The sequence below is a fragment of the Eleutherodactylus coqui genome, chromosome 4 (assembly GCF_035609145.1).
Source record: "Eleutherodactylus coqui strain aEleCoq1 chromosome 4, aEleCoq1.hap1, whole genome shotgun sequence".
NCBI classification, from domain to species: Eukaryota; Metazoa; Chordata; class Amphibia; order Anura; family Eleutherodactylidae; genus Eleutherodactylus; species Eleutherodactylus coqui.
Genome location: NC_089840.1, coordinates 93,224,388 through 93,245,501, shown reverse-complemented (window position 1 = coordinate 93,245,501; position 21,114 = coordinate 93,224,388). Strand labels below are relative to the sequence as shown.

Below are 21,114 nucleotides of genomic sequence, written 5' to 3'. Positions count from 1 at the left end.
GGGAATCATCACAGATAAGCGTACCCGCCTGTCAACCGACAGTGCCGACAAGCTAACACTCATCAAGATGAACAAAGCCTGGATTTCCCCAGACTTCTCTTCTCCACCAGCGGACAGCAGCGATACCTAAGCAATACGTAGGCTGCACCCGCGGATGGAAGCATCGTTCTCTATCCCCATCAAAAACGGGCACCTTTTCGCTTCATCAATCTGTGTATAATATTCCTCCTCCTCCTCCTGCTCCTCCTCCTGAAACCTCACATAATCACGCCGAACGGGCAATTTTTCTTAGGCCCACAAGGCTCAGTCATATAATTTTTCTAAACAATTTTTAGACGTTTCAATGCTCATTAAAGCGTTGAAACTTTCACGTCAACCAATTTTTATTTTTACTGGGCTGCCTCCAGGCCTAGTTACCAATTAAGCCACATTAACCAAAGCGATTAATGGGTTTCACCTGCCCTCTTGGTTGGGCAAGGGCAATTTTTCTCAGGTACATTACTACTGTTGGTACACCAATTTTTGGGGGCCCTCGCCTACAGTGTAATCCAATTAATTGTTTGCCCACCTGCATTACAGCTCACGTAACATCAGCTGTGTTGGGCACTGCAATGGGATATATTTATGTACCGCCGGTGGGTTCCAGGGAGCCACCCATGCCGTGGGTCCACAGGGAGTTGTAACTGCATGTGTCCACTTCTAAAGAACCCCAGTCTGACTGGGGCATGCAGTGTGGGCCGAAGCCCACCTGCATTAAACATGAATTTATTACCTCAGCTGTGATGGGCAATGCAATGGGATATATTTATGTACCGCCGGTGGCTTCCTGGCACCCACCCATGCTGTGGGTGCACAGGGAGTTGTAACTGCATGTGTCCACTTCTAAAGAACCCCAGTCTGACTGGGGCATGCAGTGTGGGCCGAAGCCCACCTGCATTAAACATGAATTTATTACCTCAGCTGTGATGGGCAATGCAATGGGATATATTTATGTACCGCCGGTGGGTTCCAGGGAGCCACCCATGCTGTGGGTGCACAGGGAGTTGTAACTGCATGTGTCCACTTCTAAAGAACCCCAGTCTGACTGGGGCATGCAGTGTGGGCCGAAGCCCACCTGCATTAAACATTAATTTATTACCTCAGCTGTGATGGGCAATGCAATGGGATATATTTATGTACCGCTGGTGGGTTCCAGGGAGCCACCCATGCTGTGGGTGCACACGGAATTCCCATTGCGGAGTTGTACCTGCCTGTGACTATTTATAAAAAACTGATCTGGCACACCCCTTGATGACACATAGGGGTGTTTCTCGCATGCAATCTCTCCATGATTGGAGTCCCCCATGGCAACAGGGATGCCATCCTGTACCTGAACGGAAGTTCTCTTGACGGGAGTTTTGAAGCATTCTATCTATGCAATAAGATGATTTACCTGTTGCAACGAATCGCATCGAGTCTGGGCTATTAGAAATAAGATATAGATCTTATGAGGTGGGAGTGTTTACTTGTAGTATCCTTATGGCTGAGAGGGGCTCACCTTCTTCAGCTAATGATTGGTAGGAGGGATGTGTGGATTTCTCCTATGGGTGTCAGTAAATCCACTATATAAGCAGGGCCTTGGACAAAGAGCCTCAGATACTCTAGTCCACCATCAGGGCTATGGGTCTGGCTCTCCTGTTTATTATTTTTACTATGATCTATAAATCTGCAGGCAGACGATTGTGCTGGTGTATGAAGGGATCTTTTGCTTGACCTTATCTATGGGAAAAGGGCTAATGTATAATCAAGTTAGTTACTTCAGCAGTAAACTCCGAATCTGGAGACCTAAAATCTAGCTAAGGTAGAGCTGTGTTCTGTATTGTCTATCAGTATCAGGATAGACTTCCATCATTATTTGCTGCAAATTACTGGACTATCTCTGCAACTACTGGTGGAGACCAAGAGGTGAATAACAATCAGTGACTTTGCTGGACAGGATAGACCAATACAGGTCATACCTGTCTGAGAAATAAGTAGTCTATCGCGGCTAGCCTTGGACCCCTTTAATCTAAGTGATCCCAATTCCTGAGTTCTTTTGTGATCATTACGGTGGCCTATATTGATCACCAGATTAGAGATATATAACTTGAACACTTTTCTTATATGAAGTATTCACATAAAATATGTACGGACCAGGAATAACTCTCATACATGAACTATTGGGGAGATCTACACTCAGACACTAGTCAAATACAACCGGTGTCTAATTATACAACGAGGGGTCCATCCATTCCATAAGCGTTCCCGTTTTCTTGATGAACCACTACATGTGTGGGGACACGTGTTGAAGTGTAAACTGTGGGCCTATGAATTACGAACTACAATACAATATGTATCCTCTCATGAACTATAAACCACAATAAAAATGCATTCTGTCGTTTACTACACTGAATTAACTAGAACCGTGTTATTTACATTCACTTTGGTATTAATCTCTGGGACATTTGACAACATAATTGTGTCAGATAAATCTCAAAATTTCTCATTAGATTTTTGAAAAATCTCTGTGGCATTATAAGCTCCTGGGTGTGTACATGTTTATTCTAGTCACACTGAAATATACTGTACCTGGCCACTTAAGAGAACTTTATAGATGGGCATAAACATTATATTACAAAGTCTGAGTTAATTATAATTATATGTACGTCTGTGTCTTGTACAGCTGACACCCTGTCATAGCATTTGTGACGTGGTAGTTACAGCTGTTCCTTGTGCCCCAGATTTTAAAAGTTATAAATAAAAATCTTTTTAGGTATTAATGTCTATTCCGTGAAGGGCTTAGTTGAACGTATAGATTCATTTTCGCCTCTGTGATAGGAATTTACTGGTTCAGTTAACTCAACAATACTTATGAACAAAGTCTATTATACAAAACTGACTGGGACATGAAATCTGAATGATTTTGTTTGCATCTAGTTCAGTATTTATGCATGTATATGCATAACACCAGTATAAAATATTTACTTCTATGGGGAGGTTTTAGCCATCATGTGAAATCCAATGAAGCATGCTGTATAACAATTGTAGGTATGAATTCACATGAGCATGGAAATTGACTCATTGAATAATATTGGCTTCATATTAATCAATAGACAACACATAGTAGGAGAACAACTGAGGGATATGTGCATTAGCTCCTAATCATCCTTCAAAAACAACATTACAACTTCACAAAACGGGAAACTGATGATGCTTATGTCTGTATTCTCTACTGTCATTCTGTAACTGTTCTAATTATGCAGTTTGTTAGCATATAAATGTAATGTCCCTTTTACATAGGACAACAGTCATCTAAACGATTGCACGTTGTCATTAGCGCTCGTGTAGAGCTTTTAAGCTGACAGACTTCACCACTGGATCGTGGGCTTCTCATTCAGCGCTTCACCTTTTATATGAAGAGGTGGAAGCATTTACAGTGAACGACAAGCCCGCAATCCAGCGATGGTTTTTATGCCGACTGAAAGTCAGCGAAAATGAATAGTAAACAACTTTTTTGCACTTACACTGAATTATTTTTATGCTCAATTTCATTAGTTCAAACAAATTTTGAGTGATAATCATCCCATGTGAATTGCCCTTAATTCACACTGTGTTAAAGCTCTTCATTGAGCTATCTGGCAGGGGCTGATGTATGAATACACGAAAATGGTATTCAATGAGAGCCACAATAGACTCATTAACTTAGATGAGATAAGTGGAGGCCAGACATGCAAACTTTGGACTTTGTTTAACCTGCTTTCCGTTAATTAAAATTTTTTTTGAGAAAACAACTGTAGTTGACCATGCACCTTTAAACTCTGTTTGTCTCATTAAAGTCACATGATTCTGTTGTAGGCTCTATTTAAATGACATTTTTGATCATTCAGATGGAATCACCTGCCAGAAAACTCAACAGAGAGCTTTAAAGGAGTTGTCTGCTTTTAGAAAAACATAGTAACATAGTATGTTAGGCTAGAGACAACATCCATCTAGTTCAGCCTGTTTCCATCCCCCTTGTTGATCCAGAGGAAGGCAAAAAACAAACAATGAAGCAGAAGCCAATTAGCCCATTTGGGGGGGGGGGGGGAGCCTTCCTGACTCCATAGTGGCAGTCAGAATAATCCCTGGATCAATGTTTGAAAGTTCCTACCTGATTTCAAGACCCAGATCAACAACACCGCTGGTTATTAAGTGCCTAAATCCTGTAATATCGTAGTATTCTAGAAAGGCATCTAGTCTCTTCTTAAACTCCTCTATCTATTTTACCATCTCCATGTCCTCAGGCAGAGAGTTCCACAGTCTCACTGCTCTTACAGTAAAGAACCCTCTTCTATGTTGGTGATGAAATCTTCATTCCTCTAGACATAGAGGATGCCATCTTGTTACCATTGCAGTCCTGGGTATAAACAGATCATGGGAGAGATCCTTGTATTGCCCCCTAATGTATTTATACATAGTTATTTGGTCTTTTTTCCAAGGTGAATAATCCCAAGGTGAATAAAGCCTCTCTGGATATTCCAGTCCTCCCATTCCGTTTATTAATTTAGTTGCCCTTCTTTGAACCCCTTCAAGCACTACAACATCTTCCCTGAGTACCGGTGTCCTGAACTGTACACAGTATTCCATGAATGGCCTAACAAGTGCCTTGTATAGTGGAAGAATAATGTTCTCATTCTCCGCCCATATACCTCTTTTAATGCAACCCAAGACTTTATTTGCTTTTGCAACAGCTGACTGGCATTGATTGCTCCAGTTAAGTCTACAGTCAACTATTACCCTCGGGTCTTTTTCCATTTCATTTTTCCCTAGCAGTACCCCATTTAGTGTGTATTGGTGACATCCGTTTCCCGTGCCCATGTGCATAGCCTTACATTTATCAATATTGAACTTCATTTGCCATTTTTCTACCCAAGTCCACAGCTTTTCTATGTCCATTTGCAGCTGTACATTGTCTGCCTTTGTATTAATTACCTTGTATAATTTCGTATCGTCTGCAAATATCGACATGTTACTGTGCAGTCCCTTTATCAGATCTTTAATAAATATATTGAACAGAATACTGAACCCTGTGGTAACCCACTAGCAATGGTGCAGAGTGCGGTCCATTTATTACCACCCTCTGCTTTCTATCTCTGAGCCAGTTCTTTACCCAACCACACACATTTTCGCCCAGTCCGAGCTGTCTCATTTTATATATCAGTCTATTATGTGGCACAGTGTCAAATGCTTTAGAAAAATCCAGATACACAAGATCAATAGATTCTCCCAGGTCCAGCCTAGAACTTACTTCATTGTACAAGCTAATCAAATTGGTCTGACATGATCGACCCCTCATGAAGCCATGCTGATGAGGAGTTAAGCCATTGTTTTCCTTGATGTATTCCATGATAGCATCTCTCAGAAACCCCTTGAATATTTTTCCAATTATTGAAGTGAGACTCACTGACCTGTAGTTACCCTTTTTGACCCCTTTTTGTATATTGGACGCACACTGGCAATACGCCAATCCAGTGATACAACTCCGGTCTCAATAGTGTCCTAATAGCAGCCTGGCTGTCACGTCACTACGTTCCCTAAGACCCCTTGGGTGTATTCCATCTGGGCCTATTGATTTGTCGAATTTAATCTTTTCTAACTGGTTCTGCACTTCCTCCTGAGTTAGGCAGATGATATTTTGTGGGGGGGTTATTTTATCCCCCTGCATCTTGTGTGACAGTTCTTTTTCCTCTGTGAATACACTTGAAAAAAACTATTTGATTAGCCTTTACCTCATCATCTTCTATTATTTCTCATGCATTATTTATTAAAGTAATGGAAAAATAGTTTAGGGTTATTTTTGCTCTCTTTGGCAATCAGACTCTCTGCCTCATCCTTGGCAGCTTTTATCTTTCCTTTACATAATTTGTTTTTTTCCCTGTATGTTTTTAAGTCTTCTTTACTGTCTTTTTGTTTTAATAATTTAAACACTTTCTTTTTTTCACTTATAGCCCCCTCTTATCGAGCCACATTGGTTTCCTTCTACTTGTAATTCTTTTACTTTTACTAGAGAGTATAAACTGCTCACATGAGGTAATTAGGATGTTTTTAAACTGCTCCCATTTGTCGCCTGTACTATTATTTTTGAGGACGCTGTCCCAATTAATGTCCCAACTACTAATGTCCCAATTAGTAGTTGTAAGCTGATCAAATTTTTTTTACTAAGGTTTACCTTTTTGTTGCTCCCTGATAAGGTTTCTTATTGAATGACAGCTGGAAATTTAACTATATTGTGGTCACTATTTCCCAAGTGTCCCTGCACCTGCACCCCCGTAATTCTGTCTGGTTTGTTGGTTAATAATAAGTCCAGAGTGACCCTCCCTCTAGTTGGCGCCTGTACAAGTTGGGTAAGGTAGTTGTCTTTAATTGTTCTAAAAACTTATCACCCTTGTCACCTTGTCGCCCTCTTTTCACCCTCCCTCCCAGTCCCTAGTTTAAACACTCTTCCAACCTTTTAGTCATCTTCTTCCCCAGCCCAGCGCACCCTCCCCATTGAGATGCAGCATTTCCCTACTGTAGAACCTGTAGCCAACAGCAAAGTCAACCCCGTTCTCCAGGAACCCAAAGCCTTCCTTCTTACACCAACTCTGGAGCCACTTGTTTACCTCCCTAAGCCCTCGCTGCCTTTCTGGTGTGGCTCAGGGTACAAATAGTATTTCTGAAAAAACTATCTTGGAGGTCCTTGCCCTAAGCTTAAATCCTAGGTCCTTGAAATCGTTTTTGAGGGTCCTCCATTGACCACTAACTTTGCTGTTGGTGCCAATGTGCAACATGACTGCTGGATCCTCACCAGACCCTCCCAGTAATCTGTTAACCCGATCCACAATGTGTCAAACTCGAGCACAAGGAAGACAACACACCATTCAATGATCCTGGTCTTTGTGGAAGCTTGCCCTGTCTGTCCCTCTTATAATTGAGTCCTCCATCACTATGACCTGTCTAGCCTGCCCTGCGCTCCTCTTCCCTTTTTTACTAGGGTAGTCATCTCCCTGGTGGTCAGAGGGCATGTCGTGCTGCAGTGGTTCTGGCTCTGTAATGGCATCTCCATCATCTGCCATTTCAGGACTAGCCTCTCTAGTTATCTTTCCTTTACCCCTTCTAACTATCACTCAGCCAGCTGCCTGCTTGTTCTGCTATTCCAAACTACCGTCCTCCCCGGCATCTACCCCGGCGAGTGCCTACTCAGTGAGCATCAAACTCCTTTCCATATTGTCAATAGATCACAGTGTTGCCAGTCGCTCACTTAGATCCAGGATTTGGGCTTCCAGACGTGCGACATACATGCATATTGAGAAACAGTATGCACCCTCGATCAACTGATCAAGAACTGCATACATTGCACAAGTAGCACACTGGATGGCATTGCCAAGCGTGGAGCACATTCTACTGGGGATCTACAAATTTACTTACACAAGTAACAAAATAAACAAGATCACACTCCCCACAGCTGCGTTCTTCCAAGCCCGGTATCGCCCTTGTCTAAAGGTTGTGTCTGCTATTGCAGCTGAATTCCCATTCACCTTAATAGATTTGCAATGCCGCACACAATTCTATGGGCAAGGGTGGCATTGTGTTTGGAAGAAAGTAGCCATGGTTTTCTAACCTAGACAACTCCATTAATGCAGTGTGAACCAGCCCTTAGATTTAGTTTTTTTTTTTTATTGTAAAAGCATAAATTAATACATCTGTATCTGTTCATGAAGTCAGTAAAATGAAGCTAATAGAGTGCTTAGATCTAAAAAAAATTGTCCTGCACTACAGCATTCAGGGGTATTTTCTATTATTTTCTTTCCAATAATATAAAGCATTATCCATTAGATGTTATATGATGGTTCATCTCCAAAGAAGCCGCTGGAGTCTGGAAAAAGGGTGTGTGAATATTTTACATTCATATAATCTATGCATTATTGATTAATATTTGCAAAAGCAATGTGCGACAAAACAAAAAAATAGACATAAAGCTATCAGTAAAAGCACCATGCAATTGTAAACAATGGTTATACGCATATATTCACACAATGCACAAATACAAGTACAGAGCATCAGTAAAAGTCTCAGATCCCTCGTTGTTGCAGTGATGTGCTTGCTAAGCAGGAGACAGAGACTGTTGAAAATGACTGTTTGTTGCAGTTGCTTATCTGAGTACTACTTTTTGTAACAGAGGTAAAGGCCCATTTACACGGAGTGATGATCGCTCAAAGCGTTTGAGGGACAGCTTTGAGCGATCATTTTGCATAAACTATTAAGTAGCTACTTAATAGCAATTTAGTGTGCAAATGAAGCCTTAGCTGAAAGCAGTTAATAGCCGGTGGGCTCTCATCTGCTTTCAGTTCCTTTGTTCTACAACAGGAAGCAGTGCTATCAGCACTACCCGTGGAGAACTGCTGATAAGGCCGAGTGATGAATTTTAGGTTGTCCTGAATTTAAGGATCAGCTATCAGTGCACAAAAAGTGCACGATGGCCGCGCATTTAGACTCAACGATGCTTGCTGAAACGATCGCTTTTTAGCGATTTTTGAGCGATCATCACTCCAAGTAAATGGTCCTTAATGTAATAGAAATCTACATATGTTAATATGAATTAGGGAATGGCTGTTTATGCAATTTCCTAATATCTAAATAGAGGTGTAATTGGAATGTAAAGGAACAAATGACACAATCAATGAAGAATTGAGTCTCTTAGGTTACAACTGCTCATATCAATAGTTTTCTAAGGGCATCATGCAATGTTCAGCATTAAACATCTATTGTCAAACTTTTGTTGGTGCATTGTTATTAAGAAAGTAATGTACTTTAGAAAGAACATGCATATAATTCAAACCTACAAATCTATCCTGAGGGTACAAGTACAAATGTACCTTTTTAATAGTCTTTTATTTTTTACTGACAGATATAATAACGAATACATATATTAAATCCTTTTGCAATAGTCACTTTGCTTCTGATTGAATATTTTTTTTTTCTTTTTTACTTTGTTTTCCTTTGTATTTTTTCAGCTCTTGGGTAAAAAAAACCCATTAATGAACATAAGCAGTAAAACATAAGACATTGACGTGCTGTTAATTGTTTAATACCCTTTAAGAATACACAGAGAGGACCAGAACAATGTAAGCATTTTAATTGAAAATTGGAATACGTCAGCCCAGTTGGGGGGAAATCAGTCAGATATTAAGAAACATTATCACAGCCTTTGTTATAGGTGCAATATGTATATTTCTTACCAGAACTGTGTGGTAAAGATATTACTAAGGAAAGGCTCTTTAACTTAAATGAATTTCATTACACATAGATTGTTTATCCTATCATTTACCCTGCTGTTTCTGAATATTAAGCTCTATGTGACTAATTAAAGTTTTCTCACATACTTGTTTCTAAAATTACAACTTTTATATCTGAGCATGCATTAAATGATTATTGGGTTTATTATGATGATTAGGTGAGAAGATTCATGTGGTGAGAAATAAGTTGTTTATATATTGTATATATGGGTCAATCAATATAACATATATTTTCTGATATTAAATGCTAAAAAAATCCCTGTTTTTTTCTACCACACAGATGAACCATAATCTTATGGACCACTTACCCTGCATAATTATCACTCAAAAGTCCTTCAAGCAAATGAATTTGAGCAATAATCGTACAGTGTAAATGCAAACAAATCACTCACTATTCGTTTACTTGTCGTTATCTCTGGCTTTCACTAGATTACTGGCTGCTTGTTACGTGTAAACGCTCCCTGCTCAAGCACTTCACATAGAAGGTATAGCGCTGAGCAAGAAGCCAGTAAGAAGTCTGTGATCCAGCAATAAGTATTTCTGTCTAAACACACTGTGTGAGCATTAACGACCTTAGCGGTGACATCAGTGCTCATGCAGTTGCTTAGTTGATTGTCATTCCATGTAAAAGGAGCATTAGTTATTAATCTCTTCATTGTTTTAATACAGTTCTCATCTCTGGGGTAATCTGTTGACACAGAGTCTGGGCAGTTGTGTATTTACCTGATTGGCTGAGACAAAGGAAGCTCTGCTCAATAGGCTAGAGACAGGAGAGTACATAAATTTTAATGGCATTTCCTAGTCAGTAAAAAAAGATCATTGAATCAAAGTTGCATTTCTGACTTGTCCAAGAAACCAATGAATATTAACAAATTTTGGCTGGGACAGAATATGTGAATGCAATAATATAATACCTCCATGTGCGAATGCATGAATATCATTATACTTCCATAACAGCTTGCAAATATTGATGCAAAATACTGTATGGAGCTTAAGACCCCATTTACACTGACAGATGATGGCTCAAAAGTTGCTCAAATGATAGTTTGACTGACTGTTTTGAGTGATCATCTTTGCATAGTCTATAGTAGCTAAGCAGCTACTTAAGAGCTATGCAGGTAGAGCAGCACACTGCCACTATGTTTCGGCGAACAATACAGCTGTTTTTCATAAGCAAACAGCTGTATTATTCTCTGTGATTACAGCTCGCATCCCGCTGTGAACTACCAGCGGGACGCGAGCTGAAAGAATCTTATCAGTGCTACCAACTGTGATAACAGCCTGCACCGATGATAAGAGTTCAGCGCTCAATTCAAGAAAACTTGAATTGAGCGAAGAATGACTCATGCACGAAAACTGCATGATGCCTATGCATTTAGACTCAACATTTCGCGCTCAAAAGATGGCTTTGAGTGAATTTTGAGTGAGAATCATTGTGTCTAAATGGGCCTCATGAGGCATTTCTACACAGAGATGTAGCGATTCTTATTATGATTGGTGCATCATAATAAATCAATTTACAGTATTGTTAAGTCATCATAATATGCTAAATGTTTTCTACATTTGCATATATTGTCTTAATGCAAACAAATAACATGATTTTCCTTACCTCCATCAAGTTCTTCTGCTCCAAAGTGATTTCTGTAGAAAAGCATAAGTTCTATTTTGTAGCACTTGTAGACAGTGACTAGACATACAAGTAACAGAAGTATGGCTCCGAGACCTCCAGCGAGTTCAACTGTGTACATCAGTTCTATAATATAAGAAGAAAATGTATGGGCTAAGCAGGGCAATATACTTCTGGCAACCATAGTTGAAAACAGTGTATACAAGTGAAATTGCAACTGTATCTCATAAATAATAAACATTAAAATATTCTGTCTCTATATGTTAATAATAATATATTTACATATGTATTGTAATCAGCAAGCACTTGCAGTTACATTAGATGAGGCTAGAATTATTTCTGGGCATTCTAGTTTGCTATGAATCACTAGGTAAAATATGACTAAGATGACATCATAATGTAGTATGGAGGGGAGGGGTTAATCGTTTATCTACTCAATCCTTTCATGTATTTAGGAGATTCCAGAATCTACTTTGCAATATCTTTATAAACCAACTTTATTTTTCTCCACCTTCCCATATCTCCAAAACTGACATTATGGCTCCACATAAATTTAATTAAGATGCATTGTGCAGTTACTACAGGAATTGCTTTCTCACTTAAATGTTAATATGTATGACAGTCTTGTTGATCTATTATTCATCTTTACTTTTTCCCAGGCTTTATTACTTGTGTATTACAAATCAGCACAATATTTCATAGCTGACACTCATTCTGTGAGCATTACTACAATAATTTCTACTGCATATCTACAGCATATACTAGAGATTGAAATGATGGATGAAATACAAAGTAAATGAATACAGTGCCCCAGGATAGTTAATCCAAAGTAATGTTTCCACATTTATTTGTCAGCATGATAATTTAATCAGTTATGTCATTCAAGGAAGCCTAACAACATACAGTATGGAATATATTATTGTTTTTTCTATAAATTGCAAGAACCAAACGCATAGATTAAGAAAAATTGCATATTAGAGGGTTACTTAAACTGCTGTATGCTAACTTAGCAAACTTTACAAAATGACAACTTTAGTTGAAATTCTAAGCAACTTCTGAAACCAGTTTGGTCATTACAATCCTTGTGGCTATGCACGTTTGTTTTATAATATATCACCCTTTACTTGTTTGTTTTGTAGTATTTTGCACTTTCTTAATCTGTATCAAATCAAGAGTTTCCTTTTCTAGTTTTCTTTTCAAATAGTCAGTAAAAATATGTTAATAAAAATACCGAAAATACAAGCAGAAAACTTGACTTTGAAGATCTTTAGGTTCTATTCACTTTGACATCATAGTTTCCATAGTAACTAGGTTACTATGATGCATGCAGCGTTATTTTACTATGGAAAATATACACTATACAGTATGACAGAAACCTGTTGAATGATTATTATAAGCCAAAGTGAAACAAATAGTGGAGCCATCAAATAGAAGATAAAACAGTATATCAGGTTGGATTATGAGACAGCCAATCATATCCATCATGGATCCTATAAATGATAGAAGCCCTGATGACAGTATAAACAGAGCCTTAGCTTCACGGAAGTACCAAGTTTCTTCACTTTCAGTCAACCACAAAAAGTTGTCTTTGACCCCATGGCGGCAGTCTTCTTTGTAGAAAAATCATATTGGACTTGTCACAGTTTGCAGTAACTGATTTATCCCTCCTGGCAGGTGTTCCTTGCATGCTGCTTCTCCAACCGGCAGATGCTTGGCTTCGGCATCCGCCTGCACTTTGACATGTGCTGCCAACCATCCTCTTAAAAGACCGGTGTGCATGATACATTACGCTCATCTGCCAATCCTTGATCATCTCTGCCTGTATTAGGCATCTTCTTCCTATGGGGGGTGCCTGAGTATGCAGGGCATTCTAGTCTGCTCAAGGTGCTTTCTAGTTGTTCTGACTCTCTCATTTCTGGACATTAGCTAATCCTGACCATGTTCCTGTCTTCACTCCTGACTCTGGCTTGTGATATCTCTGAGACACAATCTCTGACTTTGTTCCTCATGCTGAAGTGCACAGCTTACCTCAACCTGTATTGTCTGACTATGCTCCTGTTCACACCTTCAAGTACTGCACCTAGTCTTTTAATAGTGTCACATTCCACAGTACTGGAATCACTTCCTGAGTAACAGCCTCGGTACCTTACAGCAAAGCCTGCATCCCCATTAGAGAGGTTAAAAAGATGAAGACTGAAGTATCTCAGGTGTTGGCTCAGGATTTGGCCCAAAGCCAAACCAGTCTGTGGCTTGATGGATCCACGTCCACTAATCCTGACAAGACTGCAATGGTCCTATGCTACTGTACTGCTGATGTATATAAATCCAGTTAAGGGCTCAGTCACACGGGCACATCTGGGCGCCGATGTGCCCATCTTTCTGCAGGATAAAACGGATGCACTGCAGGTACAGACCAGTCTCCGCACTGCCGGCCGAAAGAACACATGACTGGTTCCATTGCCAGTCACGTGTTCTTTCTTCCGGCGCTGTGGAGAGTCATCCACACCTGCAGTGCGGCCGTTTTCTTCATGCAGGAAGACGGGCGCATCGGCGCCCAGATGTGCCCATGTTACTGAGCCCTTAAGTACATTTTCTTGTTCCAAATATACTGCACAGACGTAGCAAATGTAAACTGGATGTTTAACGACTGGTAATACGATATGTCTTCCAAGCATCAGTATGAGTTCCTCATACCTTAACCTTCCTCGGCAATTTCTAAGACAAGGTATCCGATTTCCTACACTTTAGTTTTTCTAAAACTAATGCTCAAGTCCCTGCATACTCCTGTCTACTTCAGCTCAGTCGCCATAAATATTTTTAACTATTCTGTTTTCTCTTCCTTATACTATGCCATTCATCCCATGATTTCTTATCACAGCATCACCTAACCAGGCAGAGCCAATATCATCTTTCCCGGCTGAGAGGATAGTGTAATCACCATACCCTCAAACTTCTCTCAAACAAGATAAGTGATTATAAGTATAGAGCCAAAGAGGTTGAACTTTGAACTTTTCATTATAACTGTGACAGGAAACTGTATAATCCTCAAAATCCTTGAAAAGTGGCCATACTTACTAATACAAAGGTAGAAGGGCAGGTACAAACTCCAGTTGCCACCAACATGCAGAAGGCTGCAACCTCCACAATGTAGTTAATGTGTGAGTGGATGTTCATCAGTATTTTGCACCTGTGCTATTTCCCCATATAACATTTAGCCTTCTGCATGCTCCTGGGACCTGATGTATGTACCTGCCCTTTTACCTTTATATCAGTAAGCATGATCCCTTTTCAATGATTTTTTTTGCGTGGATTTGATCCCTTTTTTTGTGCTTTGTTTATAATATAATGCAAATGTAGAGTCTCACAAGACATCAGGATGGGTTGAGTATGGCTCTAAGATGTGGAGGGACAATAGGGGGTCAGTGCTTTGTGTGGTATAGTTTGGAAGTGTGGACCACACCTCCTGCTCTAATAGTCTACACATAGCTGTGGTACTTGGCACCCTATACAAGTCTTATCAATGGGCAAGTATAATCCTAAGCAGTCACCACCCCTCAATTTATTGTAGATCTGCGAGTAATTGTTTATCAGTGTTTTGCACCTGTATTACCTCCCCTGTATAGTATTTTGCCTTCTGCATGCTGCTGGGAACTGGTGTTTGTACCTTCCCTTGTACCTTTGTATCAGTAAGTATGGCTGCTTTTCAGTGTCTTTTTGTGGATTTGATCCCTTTTCTCAGTGATCTGTGTAATCATCATCATTGAATGTGATAGGAGTTTGTGTCGCCTCCTTGGAGAATTTGTGCATATAGTCCATGCTTTTACATCATATAGGAAGTTCTGTTACCTGCATGAGTGATACTGACTAGTTATAAAACAGCAAAAACAAATAGCATATATGAGACTCAATCACAGTAGTATCACATTGATATACAGTAGTTTTTTAATGTCTTCCTTCAGTTACAAAATTTAAACAAACTTTAAAAAATTGCTTTGCGTAAGCCATATTGCGAACCAAAACCAAAATCTTCTCCAGAAGGAGATGATAACCATACACAGACAGATGTTTCAAGGTGATTGCCCCTCATCAGTGTGCAGCAGATTTCTGGCTTGGCTAGTGAGATGCCTATAGACATTGGTCAGAAGGGTAGTGAGAAGCTTATAAATCTCCTCAAACCTTCTGGGTGCTCTTCTTAAGGTGAAATGATAACCTTACTGATCCATGTCTATAGGCCTCTCACTAGCCAAGCCAGAAACCTGCTGCACAATGATTGGGGGCAATCATCCTGAAACAGCTGTATATGCATGGTTATTTTCCTTCAGAAGAAGATTCTCACTTTGGATCACAATTCCCAGTCATTGTTACAAGGCTTGTTAAAAAGTCTGACATTGACTTGCAGGAATGCTGCGTTCCCAAAGGTGTTGGCTTTATAATACAGCTGGCACCCGCTGTCTATTAAGGAGGCTTAGCTCTTGAGTCAACTCCATACACTCTTTGTGAACATTCACAGTAAATATACAACTAATTTCACTGAGGGGTGTCAAGATAAACACTAAAAAAGACAATTAACTTATAGATAGATGTTTTTTCTGTTGTTTGTTTCCGATTTGCAACAAAGCCTGTATGATGATAGTACGTTTTTAGACAGCACAGAAAGCTTTGTTCATTCAAAACTGTAAAATATGGGACAAATTAATGCACAAAAATTGGTTACGGAATAGCATGATTATAAAAAGAAAATGCTTTACATAGTTCTTTTTCTTGGCAGTGGTTAGCTATTTACTGTACTGTCTAGCATTATAATTAATGGGCAACACAATGGAATATGCAGTGCTGAGAAATAAGGCTCTTTTAATAGAAGGATATTTGTTTAGTTAAAACTTCAGCACAGACAAAGCTGTGACTTCAATTTAATTATGCACTGCGAAAATGTTCCTTATCATAAGCATATTTCAACCCAGTGTACAGCCTGGATTAACATTTAATTTAAACTAACTTCATAACTTATCCAAAGGACTCTGGAAAACATGAAGAATGAGTTTAAGTTCGGTATATTTTCTGGGTTACAGATTTCACTTTGCTAAAGTACTACATAAAGAAGTTAATTAAACATTAAAGTGGTAAAAAAGTCCTTTGATAGATAACTGGAACTGATGACCTTTACATGGGCACTGTGTATAAGCAAAAGCAATGGTTATTAAAATATAAATAATGATTCTAGTAAATGTTGATCAATACATTTAGTTTTGTAGTGTTTATTGTTTTCCACTTTAATTTGGTTTTTATTTTCTCCATGCTCTCTAAGAAAATCTTTGGCATAGAGGACAAATAATTGAAACAATAACAGTGATTTTTCCCATAGCAACCAATCATACTTAATATTAAACTTGCTATTTGACTTTAGTCTTACTGTTTATTTGATTTTTTTTTTAAATTTCATTTGAAAATTGATATTACAGATCAAATAAAGTGAAACTGAGTGATAGTCTCATTCCTGCCACAGACATCAAAAGGCCCCAACATAAATTATGATGTGCACCCATGGATGCCAATTGTTAGTTTTTCTCTCTAGGCTATAGAACAGTGCTTTTAGCTTTGGAGTCACCCCTGGGAAAAGGTAATACCCCTACCAAAAAGGATGTGTGGTCAGAGGGCATGAGTGGGGGGCATGCGCTATTACAATGTATGATTTTACCTCTAATATTCTAGACATCCAGTGGCCTTTAGTGAGCACAGTGACATTGTCCACTTCTGCATCACCAGATCAGCACCGCTGCACTCACTAGAGGTCATCAGGTGATAGGTGAACTTCAGAGGTGAGAGGGAACACGGTGTCTTCTGAAATCAGCTGCAGATGCGCAGCTGATTACAAGTCAAAATCCACAGCAATAGTGCGTATTTTGACTTTTGCAGAAATGCTGCTGATTTGGCCACAGAATTTTCTGCTACAGAAAATCCACAGCATTTCCACTATGTGTAAACATACCCTGAGGGCTCTTTCACACGACTGTATAAACGGCGATTGCATTTTTAGGTTTTTACTTCCGCTCTGTATAAGTCCCTGAATAGTAATTTTTCTACGATCAGGGCCAGCATTTTCTCGTCCATTCACATGACCGTGAGCATTGTTTTTAGCAGAAAAAAGTACGCCACACCCCGGAAATCCCTCGTTCTGCCAAAAAACTTTGGGATGGCTTCCAATGTCTATATAGAGGCACCTGAAAGCTTTTCACAGCATTGGACACTGCCTAAATGTCTCCCCCTCCCTTCACTTTCTCTGTTCCCATAGGAGTCTATGGGACCCGCTAGCGTATATTGGCCAAAACATAGTTCCAGAAGTATCTTTGGGCTGAGCATATATGCCCAGGCCACATATATATTCTAATTTTCACATTGCTGGCATATTTATACGCCGTATAATCACCCTTGCGAAGTGATGGATTGAAAATCAATGCCTCTCATGGGCGCGTGTATATACACCCGGGCATAAAAACGCGCCGTATATATGATCGTGTGAAAGAGCCCTCAGGTTGGGTGACACAGGGCTGATTTGCTGCAGAATGTCCACAGCATACATTCTGCAGATCACGGGTTTTAAGACATGTGTTTTATCTTGTATTTTTGTGTGGAATTCACCACTCATTGAGAAGAGGTTAATTCTGCAGCATAAATGACGTCCACATGGAAATGCCCCATGCGGACCAAACCTAAAGGGGTTTTCCAGACAGGCCTGCCACAACACCAGGGTTAGAGCTAAAGCACTGCTCCAACCCTGCGTTGTGGCCAGAGCTCATAATTACAGATGCAGCTCCCATTGATTTACCAGTTGGGAATCACTACTCTAGAAGTTGTTTTATATTACAATTTTGAAGTATTAGGTTTTTATAATTCCAATGCAAATCTAATCAAGATACTTACACATCCAAAGATGGAAAACCATGATATAAAAAAGTAAAGTACATTGGCAAAAATGTAAAACGTTACAATTAATAGTATTGGCAGACCTAGCTTTGAAAATTATACATCCTTGATCTGGACCATCATCTTATTGTGTGACATGTAAAGGCTGCACTGGGACGAAGTTATGTAACTACAATGCCATATGCTATGTTCTTGTTGTGATTATTGGCAATTTATGCATTTCTACAATACACAGGGATGTCATCTGTTCTATGTTGTGCTAGAAAATTAAATCATATGGCTTCCATTAGTTTATCTGATTTAATTATTTGGCATGTTTTTTTCATTATTTTTAGTATTTCCTGGCTCTCATGCATCTGTCACAAAACCCCAAGTACTTTAAAGAGGAAGTAACTTTGTAAAATTGGATTTTGACATATTTTCTTCAGATGTAATTCATTGTTTGACAAGTAACGAATTACATGAATTTAAAGGCATAATGTTTATATCATTTGTGTACAGACTAACTAACATTTCTGTATATTATATTTTATACTTATTTTTCTAGTACTATGTGTCTTATGTACCTTGTTGCAGCCACATACTACACTAAATGTATTTAAATTATTATTACAGCATGGCACTTTAATAATAATAATAATAATAATAATAATAATAAGAAGAAGAAGAATCTTTATTCTTTAATTGCCAATATATTCTACAGAACTTCACAAATAAAATGGAACATGAACACAGAAAATAAGACAATATAGTATCAAACCAATAGTGTTGGGCAAACTGGACAAGTAGAACCCTGTTTCAGGTTGAACTTTGCTAAAAGTTAGTTTTAGCATGAATCCAAATGAAGCTTTTAGTAAAGTTCTACCTGAAACAGGGCTCTATTGGTTTGGTTCACTCAACTGAGCACTTGCGTATAACACATTGTCGCTGGGTGGTTTCAAATGGCCGTATGCACAACTACGCTTGCTGATACACAGTATAGTTGCACATGAACAAAGTTTTTTTTTTCCTCGTTGGCCATTTAAACTCTGCGCTATAGCGGGCAGCAAAAGAATCTGATACCAATATCCTACCTATGTTATATAGACTCCACAACACTCAGACAGATAAGTAATGTTATAAAATGCAAATAAAGCATATATCTTAGATAGTTCTTAAAGACAATGCAATTAAGTAATAGAACTTACATACAGAGTGAGCCCTCCTTTAGACCTTGAAACCAATATCACAAAAGACATCGAACTCTCAGAGGAAAGCCAAAAATGATAGCACCTAATTCAGACCCTTAGGTTGATAGGAATCAAACCTCACAATCCATGCAGATTCCTTGCGCAGCAATTTGTAAGTATCCCCTCTCCTTCCATTTGGCCGAAGCAATTCAGTACCTTGAAATCTAATCTGACTAAGGTCATTGTCATGAAATTGATGTTTGTGCATTGCCAAGAGGGTATGTTCTTCTTGTTGTATGTTCCCTATATGTGCCAGAATCCGCCTTCTAAACTGTTGAGATGTCTTACTAATATAGCTTTTTAGGGCAACTACATGTTGCCATATAAATATAATATTTCTTGTTTTGCAATTTATGAACTCACGGTTCTCATATCTCCTATTGGTCGATGCACTTGTAAAATGGTCACTCTTCCAAATATACTGGAAAGCTCTACAATCAGAGCATAGGAACGTCCCTTTGATTGCATCACATTTGAGCCTCATGGAGGACATAGCTTCTGGGGTCAAATTACTATGCACTTGTCTGACACATACATTCCAGACCCTTCTTAACATGATGGATGTATAAGGTGGCAGAACATTGAGATATAGCAGTGGTTCACTTTAGCCAGAGATCAAAGACTATCAGTATGCATTGTTAGTAATAGCAGAGAGCCTACTGTATGTGTGCTGCATTGTGACCAAATACTACTGAGTGTGCTCTGATAAAAAGCAAGAGCAGATACTACCAGGGCTAACATTACAGATGTATAAGCACAGGCACTAGCAGTGGTTCACTTCAGCTTGTGAGCAAATACTATTAATATGCATAATATAAGGGGAGAACTAACTGAGAGTGTGCTGTGGTGTAAACAAATGTGGCTGAGTGTGTACTCTAATGTAAAGGAAATATGCACTTATTTTTGAGAGTCCCAGTTGTGCGAAATTGTGCTGTTCAATATACTGTGGGTGCCATATTAGATATGATTAAAATGAGCTCAGAGAAACCAATGAAAGACACACCACAGGACATCTGCTTTAATTTTGGTGGTAAAAGGTTTATATAGTAATTTAAACAAAGGAAGGTGGGATATTCAGATATTCAGATACATTACAACATTTGGTGTGCTGATAGGTCATTCTCATGGGGAATGCTTAATATTTAATCAGAAAAGGGAAGGAGTTTATCAGATATGTTCAGTAGAGGTTTTGCCACATGGCACAATTAACATTTGGTTCAAACTAGTTTTCTTAAAAACTTGAGAAAGGCAACATGCCGAAACGTTGCTTGCTTGTGTGATGGAAGAATAAAATCAATATTGGATTAGCACCATTGATGCTGCTGGAACTCTCTTTCTTCTGACTATTGGATATATTTTGGGAGCTTGGATCTAGTCTCCTGCTTCAGCTGTTGCATTGGAGAGCCCACCTATGATTAGGTTTCTATAGTAGTGCTGCTCACGGATTTTCTATATATTGGATTTGAAACACAAGTAGTGTCCTCCATCTTAAATCTACACAGCTGACAAGATGGAGGGCATCTCCCACACTATTAAGTAAGAGATTAAGTGCAATATATCCCTGAGAACTCTCCCAATTTTTGGGAGGTGATGCTCATGTGTTAGAAAGTCTTACTATTAATCATAGCTATTTGGCATGTCTTTATATGTGTTTCTTGTTTTTTTAGCCAATTATTTTAAGGTATATCCATTAAAAGTTATCAATTACAATTTTAAATGATCAATTTTTGGGATTTCATCTTATGACAACTGAACAATGGCTTCAGAAAAAACTTGAGAAAGGTGTACTATCTACGCTGAAACATGTTGCTGTAAACCCTTCACCACCTGTATGCTGTCAACCCTTCAGTGCCTATAAGTGGAATAAAGAGAAGATTTACTCCAACAGGTTGCTGAAGTTCTTTTACCATCTCTTTGGGTTTCAAGAGAGGAGATCTGCCCTACTTCAAGTTACAAGGGGGATCTCCCCCTTCCCAGTAAGTACTACAAACTACTTTTACTATTA

At 39.0% G+C, this 21,114-nt stretch overlaps 1 protein-coding gene across 1 annotated transcript in view; it reads right to left on the bottom strand.

Moving 5' to 3' along the window:
• The window catches only part of IL1RAPL1 (interleukin 1 receptor accessory protein like 1), a 774,220-nt gene that overhangs the window by 11,654 nt on the left and 741,452 nt on the right, over nt 1-21,114 (bottom strand). The window contains exon 9 of the mRNA XM_066601569.1: nt 10,942-11,085. Coding sequence (XP_066457666.1) covers nt 10,942-11,085 — 144 coding nt within the window. The remainder of the gene's footprint in view (nt 1-10,941; nt 11,086-21,114) is intronic.